Below are 23,284 nucleotides of genomic sequence, written 5' to 3'. Positions count from 1 at the left end.
ATAGTTTTGAAGGAAATATTGTACATATTGTGTGAAAATTGGCTTAAAAACTGTTATTTCCAGTGTGAGCACTGAGGGACAGTGTAAAATGTCCAGTTTTGAAGGAATTCCCGTTTACAGAGGATTCAGTTTTGAGGGCTTTCATTGTATTAAACATATTGAGACCAATTTACAAAGCCCGTTTACGTGTTACACACATTTAACTACGTACATTTACAATGCTTAAACACCTGTTTACGTCTTACACACGTTTAATTACGTACATTTACAATACTTAAACTCCTGTTTACGTCTTACACACGTTTAATTACGTACATTTACAATGCTTAAACACCTGCTTTTAAGCAAAACTGGCTTTGTAAATTCAGTCCATTTGGTTTCGAACACCTAAGTTTATGAAATATTGTTCCCTGAATAAGAAATAAAAGACAAAAAGTAAATTTTTGGGAGATTTCTGCTCTGGCAGAGGGTGTTTTATTTCTAGTCTTCAGTTGGGATAGAGTTTTATAAATTATGAATTAATTATTCATCACAAGAAAGGTTCGATGGTGATTTCGAGTGCTGAGCAGGGCATGTTGAGGTCAAACTTTGTCACGGTGTCGGGGTGAAGGACACCCAGCTGACCTATTGGCTTCCCTCGACAGATTATATTGGCACACCTTCCTGGGAAAAAGGCGGGATCTGTAAAAACATTTAAAAAAAGAAAATATAGTTGCCTTTTAGTATTGGTAATATGAATGTGTGTGTTTGTGCATGTGTGTGAATGTATGTTGCAAAAATCCTTCAAACAATCACAGATGTGATAAAAAAGAAAGAAGAAAACCGATAATGCAATAGCCAATAATTTTACAGGGTGTTATGTCACTTGAAATATACACTGTCTGCTACTATAAACTATTTTGACAGACAGACAGACAGACAGACAGAAAGAAAGAAATAAATGTTATTCAACACATTTTATTTACGGTTATATGGCGTCAGACATATGGTTAAGGACCACACAGAGTTTGAGAGGAATCCCGCTGTCGCCACTACATGGGCTACTCTTTTCGATTAGCAGCAAGGGATCTTTTTTTGCGCTTCCCACAGGCAGGATAGCAAAAACCATTGCCTTTGTTGAACCAGTTATGGATCACTGGTCGGTGCAAGTGGTTTACACCTACCCATTGAGCCTTGCGGAGCACTCGCTCAGGGTTTGGAGTCAGTATCTGGATTAAAAATCCCATGGCTTGACTGGGATCCGAACCCAGTACCTACCAGCCTGTAGACCGATGGCATAACCATGATGCCACTGAGGCTGGTGACAAAAGACGGAGACAGAGAGACAGAGAGAAAGCGAGAGAGCAAGGGAGGTGGAAGGGAGAGAGGTTGGGGAAGGGATGGATGGGAGAAAAAGAAAGAATAAGAGTTAGACAGACAGAGAGAGTGAGCAACTAAAATTGGCCCCAAGTCCTTAATACAGGCATTGCCTGTTGGTCAATCCCTAATGTATTAACCGTAATAAATATTGTTTTAAAAAATAATAATATAAAAATTCCATGTGTGTATTATGTATTGCCCCTCGCCCCCATCTTCCACTTCATACGTCTATCTGAATAGGCTGTCGCACAATGTTTCCATTTTGCACCCCTCATTCAACTCTATAGATATTTTGGTCTGTAATTGAATAGTTGTGGTTACCTAGCCATAAGTCAGAAAAACTAATTAATTTTTGACTAATATGTTATCAAAATTAAAATGTGTGGGTTGTCAGCTATGACACTAAAACATTGCTTCTGGGGTTGATAATTAAAAAACAAAACAAAAAAACCCCAAACAAACAATGGCCTCCTGCACACCACCTCCTGATAAATTATGGAACGGCCCAAAATATATCAATTTTAATCCTGTTTACCATCACAAGCCTCCAGATGGTATCCAGCCTCGGGTTCGTGACTGTGTTGGACCTCGAGTTGCTGCATGACTCGGTCCAGCAGGCCATGGATGATCTCGAACCCTGATGACGTGTTGTAGTTCACTGCACACAGACGACGCTCATTCCGAACTCCAACATCTGGAAGAAAATATCTTTCTCAGATCAGTTTAAACTATATGCCCTGGACTCGGCATCTGGCAAAGTTATGCCCAAGGTGGAGGTGCCTTAACTTAATTGGAAAGGAAATGTTTTATTTAACGACGCACTCAACACATTTTATTTACGGTTATATGGAAAGAAAGAATGTTTTATTTAACGACGCACTCAACACATTTTATTTACAGTTATATGACGTTGGACATATGGTTAAGGACCACACAGATACTGAGAGACGAAACCCGCTGTTGCCACTTCATGGGATACTCTTTTTCGATTAGCAGCAAGGGATCTTTTATATTCACCATCTCATATTGTATATCAGGGGCAGAACCTACCCAGTGGTGAAATGCTCACTTGATGTGTGGCTGGTTTGGGATCGATCCCCGTTGGTAGGGCCCATTGGGCTACTTCTTTAATATACAGCCACTAATATTTTATGCAGAAAAATATATTTAATATGTAATTACAATCGTTAAAAAGTCTCGGTTAGTCGATAACATCTTAAAAATTGCAGCAAACTCAGGAATGTCCCTTTAAATCATGAATGTTTTGCCAACAACAAAGTATTACAAAAACTGAATGAGTAAAGATTGCAATACTTTATTCAGGTAATAAAATGGTGATTTCACTATGCAAAAGAACAAAAGGAAAAAACCCACACAATATCTTCTTTGTCCATCCCTATTTATGGAAACATGTCACACAACTTGTAAGCATTCAGAGTTCAATGCCGAAACAAGGCGACTGCTTGAACTATCTTTATTGTCCGAGTAAAAACTGATGCTGCAATACTTTCTTGCGTAAGCTATAGCTGGTATCTCAATACTTTCTATATGCATTTTGGACTAGTCTGTATCGCAATACTTTCCAGATGCATATAATGGTTCTATACCGTATCTTTGTTATTATTATACATATTTGGTGTCTAATATATTATAGAGAATAACGACCTTTGTTAATGACGTACAACATGTAGGATATCTTCTTTATCCTCTGAAGGTAAGAATGGGGAATTTCTCTTTCGGCCTGAATAGGATACAGCTGATATCCTACGTCATTAACTAGTTATTATCTTTATCCTACAGAGCAACAGACCATAAAAATTAAGGGGAAAAGCTATTATTTCTGTTATTTCAGCAACATTGCATCATGACCTAGAGGTCAAATGAGTGATTTTCTAATGTAGCTATGCATGTGACATCAAAAGTCATAATCTGCTAGTATACGTTTATCACTTTGCATGAATCGGTCGTCATAATCGTCCAACAGAATTGGTGGTTGTAGGATAAATAGTCTTTTGCAGACACTTGGTCAAAAGACATCAAAAACCCCCACTGCTGCCATATGGACTAGTCTGACCAACAGACAGAGACAGTATTGCAGGATCTTACAAAACCATCAGATGAGTCAACTCGCCACTGAGCTACATTCTGTCCCCCATCATCAATAATACATTTAAAAAATGCAAAATGAAAAAAAAGGGGAGGTAACTAAGAGGTTTTGGATTACATTTGATAGTAATCAACATGAGACAGTGGTTTTTGGTGCTTTTCAATTAATCAGTCAAGCATGCTGTCTGGCAGGAAGGAAGGAAGGAAATGTTTTATTCAACAGCACACTCAACACATTTTATTTACGGTTATATGGTTAAGGACCACACAGATACTGAGGGAAGAAACCCGCTGTCGCCACTTCTTGGGCTACTCTTTTCGATTGCAGCAAGGGATCTTTTATATGCACTATCCCATAGACAGTGGATAGCACATACCACGGCCGTAATGATGTCACCAGTCTTGGTGTACTGGCTGGATAAAAAAAATAATGCAATGGGCCCACAGACGGTGGTTGCGATAAAAACTGATGCGCATCAAGCGAGTGCTGTGGTTACTGGGCTATAAAAACCCATGCTGCAACAGAGACTATTCTGACCAATGGATAGAACAGTACGATGGATCTTATGACTCATCAGGTGAGCTCTCATTACTGAGCTACACCCTGCCATTCATATCATTTAAATTAAAAAAACAAAAAACACAGAAAAAAGGGGAGGTAACTAAGTTGTTTTGGATTAGATTACATTTGAAACAAAACGTTTTGGTTTTTGGTGCTTTTCAATTAGGGTTCAAGCATGCTGTTCTGGACAGATACCTCAGCTATCTGAGCTGCCTGATCGGGACAGTGGGTGAGCGGCTATAGCAGTTAGTAAGAGAAAAGTGGGTGTCGTGGCCGTATGCCTCCACACTGAACCAATACCTGGGTGCAAACCTAGTACCTACCTACCAGACACAGGTATTGGTTCAGTGAATGGTTTAACCAGTACCACCACCAAAGCCTTTGACCAACACCTGAACTATAGTCCGTCCCATCCTCCCATAAAAAAAATGTTTTTTTGGTAAATAATTTCAGTTTGGTTTGACTGAAAAGAAAAGTAAAAGTGTTTTGGAAATAACAAAAATGTACTATTTTTGTATTTACTTTAGAATACAATCTGCTTAGAAATAAATAACTTGTTCTACATTCCATAGTATGAAAAAAGGGCATTCCCTATGAGAAGGACTGTAGGTATATGTAGGTTGTTATTCTTTAAGGGAATGAGTTGTAAAAAAATGAACTAGAAACCTTTGCTGGGATCCTGGTACATGACGTCGGACACCTCGAACAGTTTGAGAGGGAGCGGCATGTTCCGGTTGTAGTGGACCGTCTTCAGAATACCAGGCAGCAGGCTCGTCCGACCAACCTGGTATCAAGCAATCAATCAATGCATGGATTTAGAGGAGGGAGGGATGGAAGGATGGATTGATGGATGGATTGGATAATAGATGGATGGATAGGTAATGGATAATGGATGGATGAATGCATGGATAAATGACTGGATGGGATGGATGGACAGGTAATGAATAATGGATGGATGAATGAGCAGATGAATGGATAAATGACTGGATGGATGAATGAATGAATGGATTGGATGGAAAAGTGAATAATGGATGGATGGATGAATGGCCATCTGGTGTGTAACATATGGTTATTTTAACACTTGGAAAGAGAGAGAGAGATTTAATGAATGATGAATGAATGAATGAATGAATGACCAAATGAATGATACTTCAGCACATTTAAATTACATCTTAACCGTTATTTTGACACATGGAGAGAGAGAGAGAGAGAGAGAGAGAGAAAGAGAGAGATAGAGAGAAAGAGAGAGAGACAGAGAGAGACAGACGGAGAGAGAGAGAGAGAGAGAGAGAGAGAGAGAAAGAGAGAGGCACACTACTGTTGCCACATATGCTAATCCTGCTAGTTTTAAAGACAATAAAGATACCCATTCAAAGGAAGATTAACACAAGGTACCTAATGCTAATAACAGTTACTTAGTACTCATACCTGAAATTCAGCTGTTTTCGGATTAGCAATGTGCACGGCTTTTGTCTCTTCAATTTTATGTCCCACCTTTTCAGCAATGTCTTCTCTTGAACACTAGGAAAATAAGACTGTTTTTTTATACTAAACTGGCAGCCTAATCATGTGACATACTTTAATATAGAGAATAACTAGTTAATGAAGTAGTATATTGGCTTTATCCTGTGACGGTAAGAATGGGGAACAAAGGATAAAGCCAATATCCTACGTCGTTAACTAATTATTATTTTTATCCTGAAGTCCATAAAAATTGAGAGGAAAAGCTATTATTTCTGTTATTTCAGCTACATGGTATGATGACCTGGAGGTCAAACGCATGATATTTATAATGTACTTGTATCTGGGCCTGTGACATCAAAGTCATAATCTGCCAGTATACGCTTTAATCGGTCATCATAATCGGCCGATAGAAACAGTGGTTGCAAGATAAACACAAATAATGAATGAACAGCTGGAATAAGAAAGTCATAATCTGCCAGTATACGCTTTAATCGGTCATCATAATCGGCCGATAGAAACAGTGGTTGCAAGATAAACACAAATAATGAATGAACAGCTGGAATAAGAAAGTCATAATCTGCCAGTATACGCTTTAATCGGTCATCATAATCGGCCGATAGAAACAGTGGTTGCAAGATAAACACAAATAATGGATGAACAGCTGGAATAAGAAAGTTTGTTTGTTTGGTTTAACAACACCACTAGAGCACACTGATTTATTAATCATAGGCTATTGGATGTCAAACATATGGTCATTTTGACACAAACATAGAGATGAAACCTGCTACATTTTTCCATTAGTAGCAAGGGATCTTTTATAGGCACCATCCCAAAGACAGGACAGCACATACAACAGCCTTTGATATACCAGTCATGGTGCACTGGCTAGAGCGAGAAATAGCCCAATAGGCCCACCGACGGGGATCAATCCTAGATCAATCAAGCGAGCGTTTTCCCACTGGACTACGTCCTGCCCTCTGGAATAAGAAATGGGCAGACAATACATGAAGATGACTAAAACTGCTACATCTGGTACACTTTTATTGTTTAACCATTTAGAATATCTCGTCCACATTAATATTTTACGGCTACTCACAAATCTAATTCATAAACATTTTGTCGTTTAGCTCTCTTTTAACTACACATATTCCACTATTTTGTGTTCTAACAGGGCTTCTAGAATTATTTTTTTCAAATTTACTAGCAATGGGATCAAGGAACTGTTTTTATTTAACGACGCACTCAACACATTTTATTTACGGATATATGGCGTTAGACATATGGTTAAGGACCAGATATTGAGAGAGGAAACCCGCTGTTGCCACTTCATGGGCTACTCTTTTCGATTAGCAGCAAGGGATCTTGTATATGCACCATCCCACAGACAGGGTAGTACATACCACGGCCTTTGATATACCAGTCGTGGTACACTGACTGGAGTGAGAAATAACCCAATGGGCCCACCGACGGGGATCGATCCCAGACCAACCATGCATCGAGCGAGCACTTTACCACTGGACTACGTCCTGCCCCCAGCCATGTGATCAGTAATTTTTTTAATTTACTAGCCACGATTAAAAAATCACTAACCCTACTTTACTTTTTTAAAGTTAAAACTAAATAATAGTAATAATCAGATATGTCACCTAAAGCAGGAAATAAAGATTTAAAACACCAACACTGGGGATTGGGGTGGGGCCAGGATATTCATAATTACAAAATAGACATAACAGCAACATTTTGTTTTCACTAGCTGTCAGGCATGGTAATAGTAGTTATTCACTAGTCCAACACTGAATACCACTAGCCATGGGAGTGGGGCTACCATAATCTAGAAGCCCTGTCGGGCATGGTAATAGTAGTTATTTACTAGTCCAACACTGAATACCACTAGCCATGGGAGTGGGGCTACCATAATCTAGAAGCCCTGTCGGGCATGGTAATAGTAGTTATTTACTAGTCCAACACTGAATATCACTAGCTATGGGAGTGAGGCTACCATAATCTAGAAGCCCTTCAGGCATGACAATAGTAGTTATTTACTAGCCCAACACTGAATACCACTAGCTATGGGAGTGGGGCTACCATAATCTAGAAGCCCCGTCAGGCATGACAATAGTAGTTATTTACTAGACCAACACTGAATACCACTAGCTATGGGAGTGGGGCTACCATAATCTAGAAGCCCTTCAGGCATGACAATAGTAGTTATTTACTAGCCCAACACTGAATACCACTAGCTATGGGAGTGGGGCTACTATAATCTAGAAGCCCCGTCAGGCATGACAATAGTAGTTATTTACTAGACCAACACTGAATATCACTAGCCATGGGAGTGGGGCTACCATAATCTAGAATCTCCGTCAGGCATGACAATACTAGTTATTTACTAGCCCAACACTGAATATCACTAGCTATGGGAGTGGGGCTACCATAAACTAAAAGCCCCGTCGGGCATGGCAATAGTAGTTATTTACTAGCCCAACACTGAATATCACTAGCTATGGGAGTGGGGCTACCATAATCTAGAAGCCCCGTCAGGCATGACAATAGTAGTTATTTACTAGCCCAACACTAAATATCACTAGCTATGGGAGTAGGGCTACCATAATCTAGAAGCCCCGTCAGGCATGACAATAATAGTTATTTACTAGCCCAACACTAAATATCACTAGCTATGGGAGTGGGGCTACCATAATCTAGAAGCCCTTCAGGCATGACAATAGTAGTTATTTACTAGCCCAACACTGAATACCACTAGCTATGGGAGTGGGGCTACCATAATCTAGAAGCCCCGTCAGGCATGACAATAGTAGTTATTTACTAGCCCAACACTGAATATCACTAGCCATGGGAGTGGGGCTACCATAATCTAGAAGCCCCGTCAGGCATGACAATAGTAGTTATTTACTAGCCCAACACTGAATATCAGCTATAGGAGTGGGGCTACCATGATCTAGAAGCCCCGTCAGGCATGACAATAGTAGTTATTTACTAGCCCAACATTGAATATCACTAGCCATGGGAGTGGGGCTACCATAATCTAGAAGCCCTGTCAGGCATGACAATAGTAGTTATTTACTAGCCCAACACTGAATACCACTAGCTATGGGAGTGGGGCTACCATAATCTAGAAGCCCTGTCAGGCATGACAATAGTAGTTATTTACTAGCCCAACACTGAATATCACTAGCTATGGGAGTGGGGCTACCATAATCTAGAAGCCCCGTCAGGCATGACAATAGTAGTTATTTACTAGACCAACACTGAATATCACTAGCCATGGGAGTGGGGCTACCATAATCTAGAATCTCCGTCAGGCATGACAATAGTAGTTATTTACTAGCCCAACACTGAATATCACTAGCTATGGGAGTGGGGCTACCATAATCTAGAAGCCCCGTCGGGCATGGCAATAGTAGTTATTTACTAGCCCAACACTGAATATCACTAGCTATGGGAGTGGGGCTACCATAATCTAGAAGCCCCGTCAGGCATGACAATAGTAGTTATTTACTAGCCCAACACTGAATATCACTAGCTATGGGAGTAGGGCTACCATAATCTAGAAGCCCCGTCAGGCATGACAATAGTAGTTATTTACTAGCCCAACACTAAATATCACTAGCTATGGGAGTGGGGCTACCATAAACTAAAAGCCCCGTCGGGCATGACAATAGTAGTTATTTACTAGCCCAACACTGAATATCACTAGCTATGGGAGTGGGGCTACCATAATCTAGAAGCCCTGTCTGGCATGACAATAGTAGTTATTTACTAGTCCAACACTGAATATCACTAGCCATGGGAGTGGGGCTACCATAATCTAGAAGCCCCGTCAGGCATGACAATAGTAGTTATTTACTAGCCCAACACTGAATATCACTAGCTATGGGAGTGGGGCTACCATAATCTAGAAGCCCCGTCAGGCATGACAATAGTAGTTATTTACTAGACCAACACTGAATACCACTAGCTATGGGAGTGGGGCTACCATAATCTAGAAGCCCTTCAGGCATGACAATAGTAGTTATTTACTAGCCCAACACTGAATACCACTAGCTATGGGAGTGGGGCTACCATAATCTAGAAGCCCTTCAGGCATGACAATAGTAGTTATTTACTAGCCCAACACTGAATACCACTAGCTATGGGAGTGGGGCTACTATAATCTAGAAGCCCCGTCAGGCATGACAATAGTAGTTATTTACTAGACCAACACTGAATATCACTAGCCATGGGAGTGGGGCTACCATAATCTAGAATCTCCGTCAGGCATGACAATAGTAGTTATTTACTAGCCCAACACTGAATATCACTAGCTATGGGAGTGGGGCTACCATAAACTAAAAGCCCCGTCGGGCATGGCAATAGTAGTTATTTACTAGCCCAACACTGAATATCACTAGCTATGGGAGTGGGGCTACCATAATCTAGAAGCCCCGTCAGGCATGACAATAGTAGTTATTTACTAGCCCAACACTAAATATCACTAGCTATGGGAGTAGGGCTACCATAATCTAGAAGCCCCGTCAGGCATGACAATAATAGTTATTTACAAGCCCAACACTAAATATCACTAGCTATGGGAGTGGGGCTACCATAAACTAAAAGCCCCGTCGGGCATGACAATAGTAGTTATTTACTAGCCCAACACTGAATATCACTAGCTATGGGAGTGGGGCTACCATAATCTAGAAGCCCTGTCTGGCATGACAATAGTAGTTATTTACTAGTCCAACACTGAATATCACTAGCCATGGGAGTGGGGCTACCATAATCTAGAAGCCCCGTCAGGCATGACAATAGTAGTTATTTACTAGTCCAACACTGAATATCACTAGCTATGGGAGTGTGGCTACCATAATCTAGAAGCCCCGTCAGGCATGACAATAGTAGTTATTTACTAGACCAACACTGAATACCACTAGCTATGGGAGTGGGGCTACCATAATCTGCCCTTCAGGCATGACAATAGTAGTTATTTACTAGCCCAACACTGAATACCACTAGCTATGGGAGTGGGGCTACCATAATCTAGAAGCCCCTTCAGGCATGACAATAGTAGTTATTTACTAGCCCAACACTGAATATCACTAGCTATGGGAGTGGGGCTACCATAATCTAGAAGCCCCGTCAGGCATGACAATAGTAGTTATTTACTAGCCCAACACTGAATATCACTAGCTATGGGAGTGGGGCTACCATAATCTAGAAGCCCCGTCAGGCATGACAATAGTAGTTATTTACTAGCCCAACACTGAATATCACTAGCTATGGGAGTGGGGCTACCATAATCTAGAAGCCCCGTCAGGCATGACAATAGTAGTTATTTACTAGCCCAACACTGAATATCACTAGCCATGGGAGTGGGGCTACCATAATCTAGAAGCCCCGTCAGGCATGACAATAGTAGTTATTTACTAGCCCAACACTGAATATCACTAGCTATGGGAGTGGGGCTACCATAATCTAAAAGCCCCGTCGGGCATGACAATAGTAGTTATTTACTAGCCCAACACTGAATATCACTAGCTATGGGAGTGGGGCTACCATAATCTAGAAGCCCCGTCAGGCATGACAATAGTAGTTATTTACTAGCCCAACACTGAATATCACTAGCTATGGGAGTGGGGCTACCATAATCTAGAAGCCCCGTCAGCATGCATGACAATAGTAGTTATTTACTAGCGTCCAACAATATAGTTATTTACTAGCCCAACACTGAATATCACTAGCTATGGGAGTGGGGCTACCATAATCTAGAAGCCCCGTCAGGCATGACAATAGTAGTTATTTACTAGCCCAACACTGAATATCACTAGCTATGGGAGTGGGGCTACCATAATCTAGAAGCCCCGTCAGGCATGACAATAGTAGTTATTTACTAGTCCAACACTGAATATCACTAGCCATGGGAGTGGGGCTACCATAATCTAGAAGCCCCGTCAGGCATGACAATAGTAGTTATTTACTAGTCCAACACTGAATATCACTAGCCATGGGAGTGGGGCTACCATAATCTAGAAGCCCCGTCAGGCATGACAATAGTAGTTATTTACTAGCCCAACACTGAATATCACTAGCCATGGGAGTGGGGCTACCATAATCTAGAAGCCCTGTCAGGCATGACAATAGTAGTTATTTACTAGCCCAACACTGAATATCACTAGCCATGGGAGTGGGGCTACCATAATCTAGAAGCCCTGTCAGGCATGGCAATAGTAGTTATTTACTAGCCCAACACTGAATATCACTAGCCATGGGAGTGGGGCTACCATAATCTAGAAGCCCCGTCAGGCATGGCAATAGTAGTTATTTACTAGCCCAACACTGAATATCACTAGCTATGGGAGTGGGGCTACCATAATCTAGAAGCCCCGTCAGGCATGACAATAGTAGTTATTTACTAGCCCAACACTGAATATCACTAGCTATGGGAGTGGGGCTACCATAATCTAGAAGCCCCGTCTGGCATGGCAATAGTAGTTATTTACTAGCCCAACACTGAATATCACTAGCCATGGGAGTGGGGCTACCATAATCTAGAAGCCCTGTCAGGCATGGCAATAGTAGTTATTTACTAGCCCAACACTGAATATCACTAGCTATGGGAGTGGGGCTACCATAATCTAGAAGCCCTGTCTGGCATGGCAATAGTAGTTATTTACTAGCCCAACACTGAATACCATAATCTAGGAGTGGGGAAGCCCTGTCGGGCTAGTTATTTACTAGCCCAACACTGAATATCACTAGCTATGGGAGTGGGGCTACCATAATCTAGAAGCCCTGTCAGGCATGGCAATAGTAGTTATTTACTAGCCCAACACTGAATATCACTAGCTATGGGAGTGGGGCTACCATAATCTAGAAGCCCCGTCGGGCATGGCAATAGTAGTTATTTACTAGCCCAACACTGAATATCACTAGCTATAGGAGTGGGGCTACCATGATCTAGAAGCCCCGTCAGGCATGACAATAGTAGTTATTTACTAGCCCAACACTGAATATCACTAGCTATGGGAATGGGGCTACCATAATCTAGAAGCCCCGTCAGGCATGGCAATAGTAGTTATTTACTAGCCCAACACTGAATATCACTAGCCATGGGAGTGGGGCTACCATAATCTAGAAGCCCCGTCAGGCATGACAATAGTAGTTATTTACTAGCCCAACACTGAATATCACTAGCTATGGGAGTGGGGCTACCATAATCTAGAAGCCCGTCGCATCAATAGTAGGCATGAATATCAATAGTAGTTATTTACTAGCCCAACACTGAATATCACTAGCTATGGGAGTGGGGCTACCATAATCTAGAAGCCCCGTCAGGCATGACAATAGTAGTTATTTACTAGCCCAACACTAAATATCACTAGCTATGGGAGTGGGGCTACCATAATCTAGAAGCCCCGTCAGGCATGACAATAGTAGTTATTTACTAGCCCAACACTGAATATCACTAGCTATGGGAGTGGGGCTACCATAAACTAAAAGCCCCGTCGGGCATGACAATAGTAGTTATTTACTAGCCCAACACTGAATATCACTAGCTATGGGAGTGGGGCTACCATAATCTACCATAATCTAGATACCATAATCTAGAAGCCCCGTCAGGCATGACAATAGTAGTTATTTACTAGCCCAACACTGAATATCACTAGCTATGGGAGTGGAGATACCATAATCTAGAATCCCCGTCAGGCATGACAATAGTAGTTATTTACTAGCCCAACACTGAATATCACTAGCTATGGGAGTGGGGCTACCATAATCTAGAAGCCCCGTCAGGCATGACAATAATAGTTATTTACTAGCCCAACACTAAATATCACTAGCTATGGGAGTGGGGCTACCATAATCTAGAAGCCCCGTAAGGCATGACAATAGTAGTTATTTACTAGCCCAACACTGAATATTACTAGCTATGGGAGTGGGTCTACCATAAACTAAAAGCCCCGTCGGGCATGACAATAGTAGTTATTTACTAGCCCAACACTGAATATCACTAGCTATGGGAGTGGGCTACCATAATCTAGAAGCCCCGTCAGGCATGACAATAGTAGTTATTTACTAGCCCAACACTGAATACCACTAGCTATGGGAGTGGGGCTACCATGATCTAGAAGCCCCGTCAGGCATGACGATAGTAGTTATTTACTAGCCCAACATTGAATATCACTAGCCATGGGAGTGAGGCTACCATAATCTAGAATCCCCGTCAGGCATGACAATAGTAGTTATTTACTAGCCCAACACTGAATATCACTAGCCATGGGACTGGGGCTACCATGATCTAGAAGCTCCGTCAGGCATGACAATAGTAGTTATTTACTAGACCAACATTGAATATCACTAGCCATGGGAGTGGGGCTACCATAATCTAGAATCCCCGTCAGGCATGACAATAGTAGTTATTTACTAGCCCAACACTGAATATCACTAGCTATGGGAGTGGAGATACCATAATCTAGAAGCCCCGTCAGGCATGACAATAGTAGTTATTTACTAGCCCAACACTGAATATCACTAGCTATGGGAGTGGAGATACCATAATCTAGAAGCCCCGTCAGGCATGACAATAGTAGTTATTTACTAGTCCAACATTGAATATCACTAGCTATGGGAGTGGGGCTACCATAATCTAGAATCCCCGTCAGGCATGACAATAGTAGTTATTTACTAGTCCAACATTGAATATCACTAGCTATGGGAGTGGGGCTACCATAATCTAGAAGCCCCGTCAGGCATGACAATAGTAGTTATTTACTAGTCCAACATTGAATATCACTAGCCATGGGAGTGGGGCTACCATAATCTAGAAGCCCCGTCAGGCATGGCAATAGTAGTTATTTACTAGTCCAACACTGAATATCACTAGCCATGGGAGTGGGGCTACCATAATCTAGAAGCCCTGTCTGGCATGGCAATAGTAGTTATTTACTAGTCCAACACTGAATATCACTAGCTATGGGAGTGGGGCTACCATAATCTAGAAGCCCTGTCTGGCATGGCAATAGTAGTTATTGACTTGCCCAACATTGAATATCACTAGTCATGGGAATGGGGCTACCATAATCTAGAAGCCCTGTCGGGCATGGCAATAGTAGTTATTTACTAGCCCAACACTGAATATCACTAGCTATGGGAATGGGGCTACCATAATCTAGAAGCCCTGTCTGGCATGGCAATAGTAGTTATTTACTAGCCCAACACTGAATATCACTAGCTATGGGAATGGGGCTACCATGATCTAGAAGCCCTGTCTGGCATGGCAATAGTAGTTATTTACTAGCCCAACACTGAATATCACTAGCCATGGGAATGGGGCTACCATGATCTAGAAGCCCTGTCTGGCATGGCAATAGTAGTTATTTACTAGCCCAACACTGAATATCACTAGCTATGGGAATGGGGCTACCATAATCTAGAAGCCCTGTCTGGCATGGCAATAGTAGTTATTTACTAGCCCAACACTGAATATCACTAGCTATGGGAGTGGGGCTACCATGATCTAGAAGCCCTGTCTGGCATGGCAATAGTAGTTATTTACTAGCCCAACACTGAATATCACTAGCTATGGGAGTGGGGCTACCATAATCTAGAAGCCCTGTCGGGCATGGCAATAGTAGTTATTTACTAGCCCAACACTGAATATCACTAGCTATAGGAGTGGGGCTACCATGATCTAGAAGCCCCGTCAGGCATGACAATAGTAGTTATTTACTAGCCCAACACTGAATATCACTAGCTATGGGAATGGGGCTACCATGATCTAGAAGCCCCGTCAGGCATGGCAATAGTAGTTATTTACTAGCCCAACACTGAATATCACTAGCTATGGGAGTGGGGCTACCATGATCTAGAAGCCCTGTCTGGCATGGCAATAGTAGTTATTTACTAGCCCAACACTGAATATCACTAGCTATGGGAGTGGGGTTACCATAATCTAGAAGCCCCGTCAGGCATGACATTAGTAGTTATTTACTAGACCAACACTGAATACCACTAGCTATGGGAGTGGGGCTACCATAAACTAAAAGCTCTGATTATAAAGTATAAAGTATTACAAACAAGGCTAAAAGAACCAAATCTACAAAAATTAATAAATTTATGTTTACATTTAGCGGTCAGATGTTTATAAGTATTTGGTATCCATTTCATGCAATAATTTACATCAGTATGGAAGCTGAGTCACAGTTAAAGGGACATTCCTGAGTTTGCTGCAACTTTTAAGGTGTTATCGACTAACATAGCCTTTTTCACGACTGTAATTGCAGATCAAATATATTTTTCTGCATAAAATATTAGTGGCTGTATATTAAACGTGTTTCTGATCTTTCTAATACTTTTACTAGGTTAAATTTCATTTTATTTCCTAAAATATAATTTTTTCGTACGTATGAAAATTATTTCAAAACAGAATCCAGTTTGGGTTCCTTACAAATATTAAGACGACCAGAAACACATTGAATATACATACACTGATATTCTAAACAAGAAAACATATTTAATATGTAAGTTTAATCGTAGAAATATTTTACTAGTCGGAAATATCTTACAATGTAACAAACTCGGGAATGTCCCTTTAAGAGAAACATCTTACAATGTAACAAACTCGGGAATGTCCCTTTAAGAGAAACATCTTACAATGTAACAAACTCGGGAATGTCCCTTTAAGAGAAAAATGTTATTTAAGTATACTTCAAACTGCATTATTTTTACTGTTTGTAATATAGCAAGTTTTCAGTCAAAAATTCACGTTTATGTGCAAAACTAGACTATTAAATCCACAATTAAAAACATTCAAATAAATAATAATTAAATAAATAATTTCTTTCGTATTACCATGCAGGTCTAGCTGTGGGTGAGCAAAACAATTCACCAAATTGTCTATTAAACTTTGAAAAAATTGCAGAAATTGTCAGTTATTTTCTAAAAAATGTCGATTATTATATGAAATTATTTCTCCAAACTAAAATAAAATCTGTTGAGTGCCAGAGCTAGTCCCGTCATGATCCAAATTTCGTTCATTTTCTGAATAAATAAATTCCAAAAACATATAAACACCCAGAATATCTTATCAGTCAAGTTAACTGTCTCACAAAATAGTTTTCACTGACAACTTTAATATATTTTGTTTTAAATGTAAACATAAAGTTTCAACATTTTTAAAATTTGGTCTCAGACTGCCAATAACTGTCGTTTGTGGTAACACCCATAATGACGATGATGTAAATGATGTTGTAACATGACAAGGCAGGACTGCAGCTTCAATGGAAACCTTTCTACCACTCACCAAAGCAAACGTGAGGACCTCAGTAAAACCAGACGCAGCCACATCCTGTCTGAGCAAGTCCGTCAGTTTGTTGAGAGGAAACTGAAAATTTAATTAATTGAGAGTAAAGTTTGTTTTTGTTTAACAACACTACTAGAGCACATTGATGTACTAATCATCGGTTATTGGAAACTAAACACTCGGTAATTCTGATATATAGTCTTAGAAAGGAAACATGCTACATTTTTCAATTAGCAAGGGATCTTTTATATGCACCATCCCACAGACATACCATGGCCTTTTGATATATCAGTTGTGGTGCACTGGCTGGAATGAGAAATAATCCAATTGGCCTTTTCAAAGAAAGAAATGTTTTATTTAACAACACACTCAACACATTTTATTTACGGTTATATGGCATCGGACATATGGTTAAGGACCACACAGATACTGAGAGAGGAAACCCGCTGTCGCCACTTCATGGGCTAGTCTTTTCGATTAGCAGCAAGGGATCTTTTATATGCACCATTCCACAGACAGGGTAGTACATACCACGGCCTTTGATATACCAGTCATGGTGCATTGTCTGGAACGAGAAACGGCCCAATGGGTCCACCGACGGGGATCGATCCCAGTCCGACCGCGCATCGAGCGAGCACTTTAACACCAGGCTACGTCCCGCCCCTCGGCCCTTTCAGTGACAGAACTGAAAGTACAGTATCCAGTATGATGTAGCATTATCCACTATTAACATGATCACTGTAAAACAGTTTCCAACGAGTTTCGATAATCATTGGAATGGAAACAACAAAATGAAAGAAAGAAATGATTTACTTAACGACGCACTCAACACATTTTATTTACGGTTATATGGCGTCAGACATATGGTTAAGGACCACACAGATTTTGAGAGGAAACCCGCTGTCGCCACTCTACATGGGCTACTCTTTCCGATTAGCAGCAAGGGATCTTTTATTTGCGCTTCCCACAGGCAGGATAGCACAAACCATGGCCTTTGTTGAACCTGTTATAAATCACTGGTCGGTGCAAGTGGTTTACACCTACCCATTAAGCCTTGCGGAGCACTCACTCAGGATTTGGAGTCGGTATCTGGATTAAAAATCCCATGCCTCGACTGGGATCCGAACCCAGTACCTACCAGCCTGTAGACCGATGGCCTAACCACGACGTCACGAGGCTGGTACAATAAAGTGTTTCCGATAATATTTGAAATCCTGGATCGTGTGAATCCATCGACTTGTCGCCTTTACCTGGTCTGCGATACAGTTGGTGTCTGGAATGGTCATCTTGATGTTGTTGAAGCCGTACGCGATGGCGACGTCTTCCCAGATGTCACACGCATGGATCACATGTACCAATGTTAAGGAATGCGACTTGTATGTTTTTAAGAAGAACATGAAAATTAGCTGAACGATCTTAACAACATTATGTCATTATCTCCAACACCCAGAATATCGTATCAGTCAACTAATTGTCTCACAGAGTAGTTTTCACCGACAACTTTAATATATTTCATTTTAACTTATTTTCATGCTTATATCCAATTAAGGTTCAAGCATGCTGTCCTGGGCACACACCTCAGCTATTTGGGTTGTCTGTCCAGTACAGTGGGTTAGTTGTTAGTGGTTAGTAAGAGAAAAAGAGAATCTTACACCCACTTATTGAGTCGTTAAAACTCGCTCTGGGTGGGAGCAGGCACTGGGCTGCGAACCCTGTACCTACCAGCCAGCCTTATATCTGATGGCTTAACCACGACACCACCGAGGACGTGGGTCTTTAATATAATATTTATCTTGACGACAAGAATTACATTGGATTGGCCAAAATTGATCATTTAAGCAAGAGAGTATACCAATACTGTGTAATTTAATGCTAAAAGCACTTTAACAGTCTTGTTAAGTACACCACATAGTCAAATTGATGTTAATTTGAAAAAGAATTCAAAGGATATCGTGTCTGTTGGGGGGAATTTCCACCCTGATGTTCTGTCCTCCATCCACAACTTCACTCTCCAAACACATCTTCGATAGCAGTGCAGCCATCTTGTCTGATGTGAGGCTGAAGAGTAACAGAAGGTAACAATGAATAGAGATGATGAATGAACAAATGAACAAAAACAAACGAACGAACGAATGAATTAGTGATCGATGAATGTTTATGAACACTCCAGCACAAAGAATACATGGCTATTGGGTGTCACAGGTAAGTATATGAATGAATGAATGAATGAATGAATGAATGAATTAGTGACTGATGAATGTTTATGGACACTCCAGCACAAAGAATACATCGCTATTGGGTGTCACAGGTAAGTATATGAATGAATGAATGAATGAATGAATGAATGAATGAATGAATGAATTAGTGACTGATGAATGTTTATGGACACTCCAGCACAAAGAATACATCGCTATTGGGTGTCAAAGGTAAGTATATGAATGAACGAATGAACGAATGAACGAATGAATGAATGAATGAATGAATGAATGAATGAATGAATGAATGAATGAATGAATGGTTAACAACATTTCAGCATAAAAAATAGATATTAAGTGTCAAAAAAAAGTTAAAAACATAAATATCACAGGGAAAAGTTATATTTTGAATAAAATCAAGTAAATGAAACAATGAAATATTCACATCAGCATGAAAATGCTATAATTATAGTTATAATAAAACAACAAAAAGAATTGTAAAAAACATAAACATGACAAGTAAAAGTTATAAAATTTGAATAAAATCAAATACAGTGAAACTCCTCTAAACCCCGTGAGACCAAGTAAAAAGTCTGGTTTTAAGAGGTATCCAGTTTAGAGAGGTTCTCTTCTACACATATATTTAAAAAGGAGCCATGAAAAAATGCCCAGTTTTGAGGGAATTCCGGGTTTACAGAAAGGTCCGGTTTTGAGAGGTTTTACTGTATCTTTAATAAAAACAACTAGTTCACATTATGCGAGATTGAATAGTCAAATAAAATGCACAGACTTTAATCAAAACTTTACAAATGTGCAAGTGCAAAATAAATATATTGTGATGCTAACTGATTTTAATCCTAATGTGGAAAGAGTTAATTACTAATAGAAAAAAATTACAAAAAAGGGAAAACGTACCTTAGGAAAGTAGTTATCAATTAGTGGTCGGATTAAAAAAAGCAAAACCCAAAAATCAGAAGTAAAACTTTAATTCCCACCATGGGAAAAAAATAAAGGCACCATCTGAGAGAAAAAACAAAATAACACTGATATGGCTGACACTATTTAATGACGTGATTTAAAAACAGAATAAATTCTTTATGTATCTGATAATCCTACTTACTTGATACCAACTCGTCTGTTCGTTGCTGCCACATTGATGACTTCATGTCTATAGGGCAACTCCTGCAGATGAACACAGAAAACATTTCTATCATCATAATTATAACTGTAACAGTTCAATATCTTAAGACATTGTGAAAGAAATGTCTGGAAAACTATATGTGGGACAGATGGATGGACAAACAGACAGACAAACAGAGATTAAATCTATAGTCCTCTCCGGTTGAACTGATTATTAGATTCTACTGGCAACATAATATAAAATATTTTTTAATCCACTACTTACAGGGTAGATAACTCTTGTTCCATCTGGTTGCACCACCTCGGCACTTTCAACTCTTAAAAAATGAAACAGAAATACACATTAAATTTTATTTTAAAATATTGCCAGGGAAACATTATAAATTACAAAACAAATGGAGCCATTTAATTTTCGCTTTGTAGCTTGATTCCATAATTGCATTAAAGGTAGACTAAACTCCAACAAGAGCCTTATGTGTTGGAAAGGTGCATACCCGGACCACCAACACATACTGACACTTTAACAAATGAAAAACGCGTAATTTTAGAATTAATAAAAAAACATTGATTATTCCTGCTAACTGGGGGCAGCCATTTTGTTTCGTTTTTGTGATGACTGGTGGTATAGCTTGGGGCGAAGTGACGTCAGCTCAGGTCCAACTTCTCTATTATGCACAGTGTAAACAAATGCTCTAATTTACGACAAGGCGCTTCGCTTTCATCAACCTGACTTGTAAAACAACATAAATGACTTGATAGTATAATAAACTATTTAACTAAATATATTTCAATTTGCATCAATATAACGAAATGGAGTTATAGTATTTTTTTCTTTTAAAAAATCCAAAGAAAAAATGCATATTATTAGGCCTATTGGTAGGATACGTTCGAGCAAAAATGACCACTCACGATACCCAAGTGATAATTTTCTTTTCTCTGAGACTACGTAATTGGTCAGTTTTGTGATTTTAGACTGGAAAGTCTACTTAATCAAGGGTTTTATAGAATTACTTACAGTAATAAAGCTGGTAAAGTCCATTACGATTTGAGGTTATCACACAATACCCTGTGATCTTAATAAAATACCCTGTGATCTTAATAAAAGAGGCACGTCTTTTTAGTGTGTCTAGACACAGTGTGTAGGGACCGTCTAAATATACACCTGCCAATCAATAGCCACAGGTACAGGCCACTGAAAGAAAATACCAATTAAACAAGAAAACACTCCGACTATTATTTCAGTACGTGGGTTAATTTATATTAAAAATATAATAGTTATTTCAACACTTTGACAATGGTGGTTTATTTTGTATTAAAAAATAAACCACATATACACATTGCTGTGTTACTGGGATAGATATTATTACAGAACACTGCGATGCATCCGCAAAAATCAGGTATGTTTTGTTTCTTCAGTTCGAAGACTAATTCCTGACGTGACACGTTAGGTATTACATAACCACCAGCTCGCCAGAGGGCGTATTCACTGGGGTGGTACAAAATGGCTGCGCCCGTTATATATAATAGCCGTCACATTTAACCATTTTATTAATTAACTATGCGATTATACTTGTTGATATTAAGCAATAATGTGCATTATGTATCGTTGAATATGCACACCAGTCCAAAAGCCTTGCTTTAGCATTCCTTTAAAACAAAAGATAAATAAATTGACCAGGGCTAGTTCTGGGTGAGCAAAACAATTCGCCAAATTGTCTATTAAACTTCAAAAATTGCAGAAATCGACAGATATTTTCTTTAAAATGTCAATTATTACATGAAATTATTTCGCCAAATTAAAATAAAATTCGCCAACTGCTTTCAAAATTCGTAATTGTCGAATTTGGCGAGTGCCAGAGCTAGCCCTGGTAATTCTGAATTTTCATCCCCTCCCATCCAATGTCCTGAACATATAAAATAAAAAGAACATTTCACCCACCATCTCCCTTTTAAAAACAAACCGGATTTATTTTATTGTAGCCTAATTATTTCGGTACTTGCTTTAGACAGTAAGTGGAAACCTGCTACATTTTTTCCATTTGCATTAGCAGCAAGGAATGTTGTAAATATATGCACTTTCCAAGACAAAGATACCACATACCACAGCCTATGATATACCAGATGTGTGGAACTGGTTGGGAAAGGAATGAAATGATTTATTTAACAACGCAATGAACAGATTTTTTTTACGGTTATATGGCGTCGGTCATATGGTTAAGGACCATACAGATATTGAGAGAGGAAACCCGCTGTCGCCACTTCATGGGCTACTCTTTCCGATTAGCAGCAAGAGATCTTTTATATGCACCATCCCACAGACATAACAACACATACTATGACCTGTGATATACCAGTCATGGTTCACTGGCTAGAACGAGAAATAGCCCAATGGGCCCACCGACGGGGATCGATCCCAAACCGACTGCGCATCAAGCGAGCACTTTACCACTGGACTACGTCTTGCCCCCTTAGCAGCAAGGAATGTTGTAAATATATGCACTTTCCAAGACAAGACATCACATACCACAGCCTATGATATACCAGATGTATGGAACTGGTTGGGATGAGGAAAAACCCCAGTGAGTTCACCAAGCTGATAAACAGATTGCTTACACGAAGGGTTCAGCACAGTATTCACTGAACATGGTGACGATTGTGTCCAACACGATCTTGGCTTTGTGCAGATCAGTTGCCGTGGCCTCGATGAAAACATTCTTTGTTTCCATGGTAATTTTCGAGTGCTCTCCTGGAATATTTTCATAAAATAATAACATATTATTAAAGCATACATATAAAAAAAAATTATATAAATTTATAAATTAAACAAATGTTAAATATTAATGAATGAGTAAATGATAAAACAAATATATGGACTGATAATTGGTGGCATAGAAAGCACTATTGAGATACTTCGCATTTACAATTGGTGGCTTAGAAAGAACCATCCAATTATTTTACCATTTATAATTCGGGTATACAAAACACACTCCAATTACTTACCATTTATAATTGGTGGCATGGAAAGTACTATCCTGTTACTTACCATTTATAATTGGTGGCATGGAAAGTACTATCCTGTTACTTACCATTTATAATTGGTGGCATGGAAAGTACTATCCTGTTACTTACCATTTACAATTGGTGGCATGGAAAGTACTA

The 23,284-nt window shown here is 39.7% G+C and overlaps 1 protein-coding gene across 1 annotated transcript in view; it reads right to left on the bottom strand.

Annotated features, from left to right (window-relative positions):
• Positions 1–440: 440 nt before the first annotated feature.
• Positions 441–23,284, bottom strand: part of LOC121390494 (phenylalanine--tRNA ligase beta subunit-like) — a 38,383-nt gene continuing 15,539 nt past the window's right edge. Inside the window, exons 10-19 of the mRNA XM_041522323.1 lie at positions 22,739–22,871; positions 20,391–20,442; positions 20,106–20,167; positions 18,742–18,848; positions 18,041–18,141; positions 16,791–16,871; positions 5,456–5,548; positions 4,694–4,811; positions 1,895–2,053; positions 441–681 (exon numbers count right to left, since the gene is read on the bottom strand). Of these exons, the coding sequence (XP_041378257.1) occupies positions 530–681; positions 1,895–2,053; positions 4,694–4,811; positions 5,456–5,548; positions 16,791–16,871; positions 18,041–18,141; positions 18,742–18,848; positions 20,106–20,167; positions 20,391–20,442; positions 22,739–22,871 (1,058 nt within the window). The 3' untranslated portion in view covers positions 441–529. The remainder of the gene's footprint in view (positions 682–1,894; positions 2,054–4,693; positions 4,812–5,455; positions 5,549–16,790; positions 16,872–18,040; positions 18,142–18,741; positions 18,849–20,105; positions 20,168–20,390; positions 20,443–22,738; positions 22,872–23,284) is intronic.

The sequence above is a fragment of the Gigantopelta aegis genome, chromosome 15, assembly GCF_016097555.1.
Source record: "Gigantopelta aegis isolate Gae_Host chromosome 15, Gae_host_genome, whole genome shotgun sequence".
Classification (NCBI taxonomy): Eukaryota; Metazoa; Mollusca; class Gastropoda; order Neomphalida; family Peltospiridae; genus Gigantopelta; species Gigantopelta aegis.
This window is presented reverse-complemented; position numbering and strand designations above follow the sequence as displayed.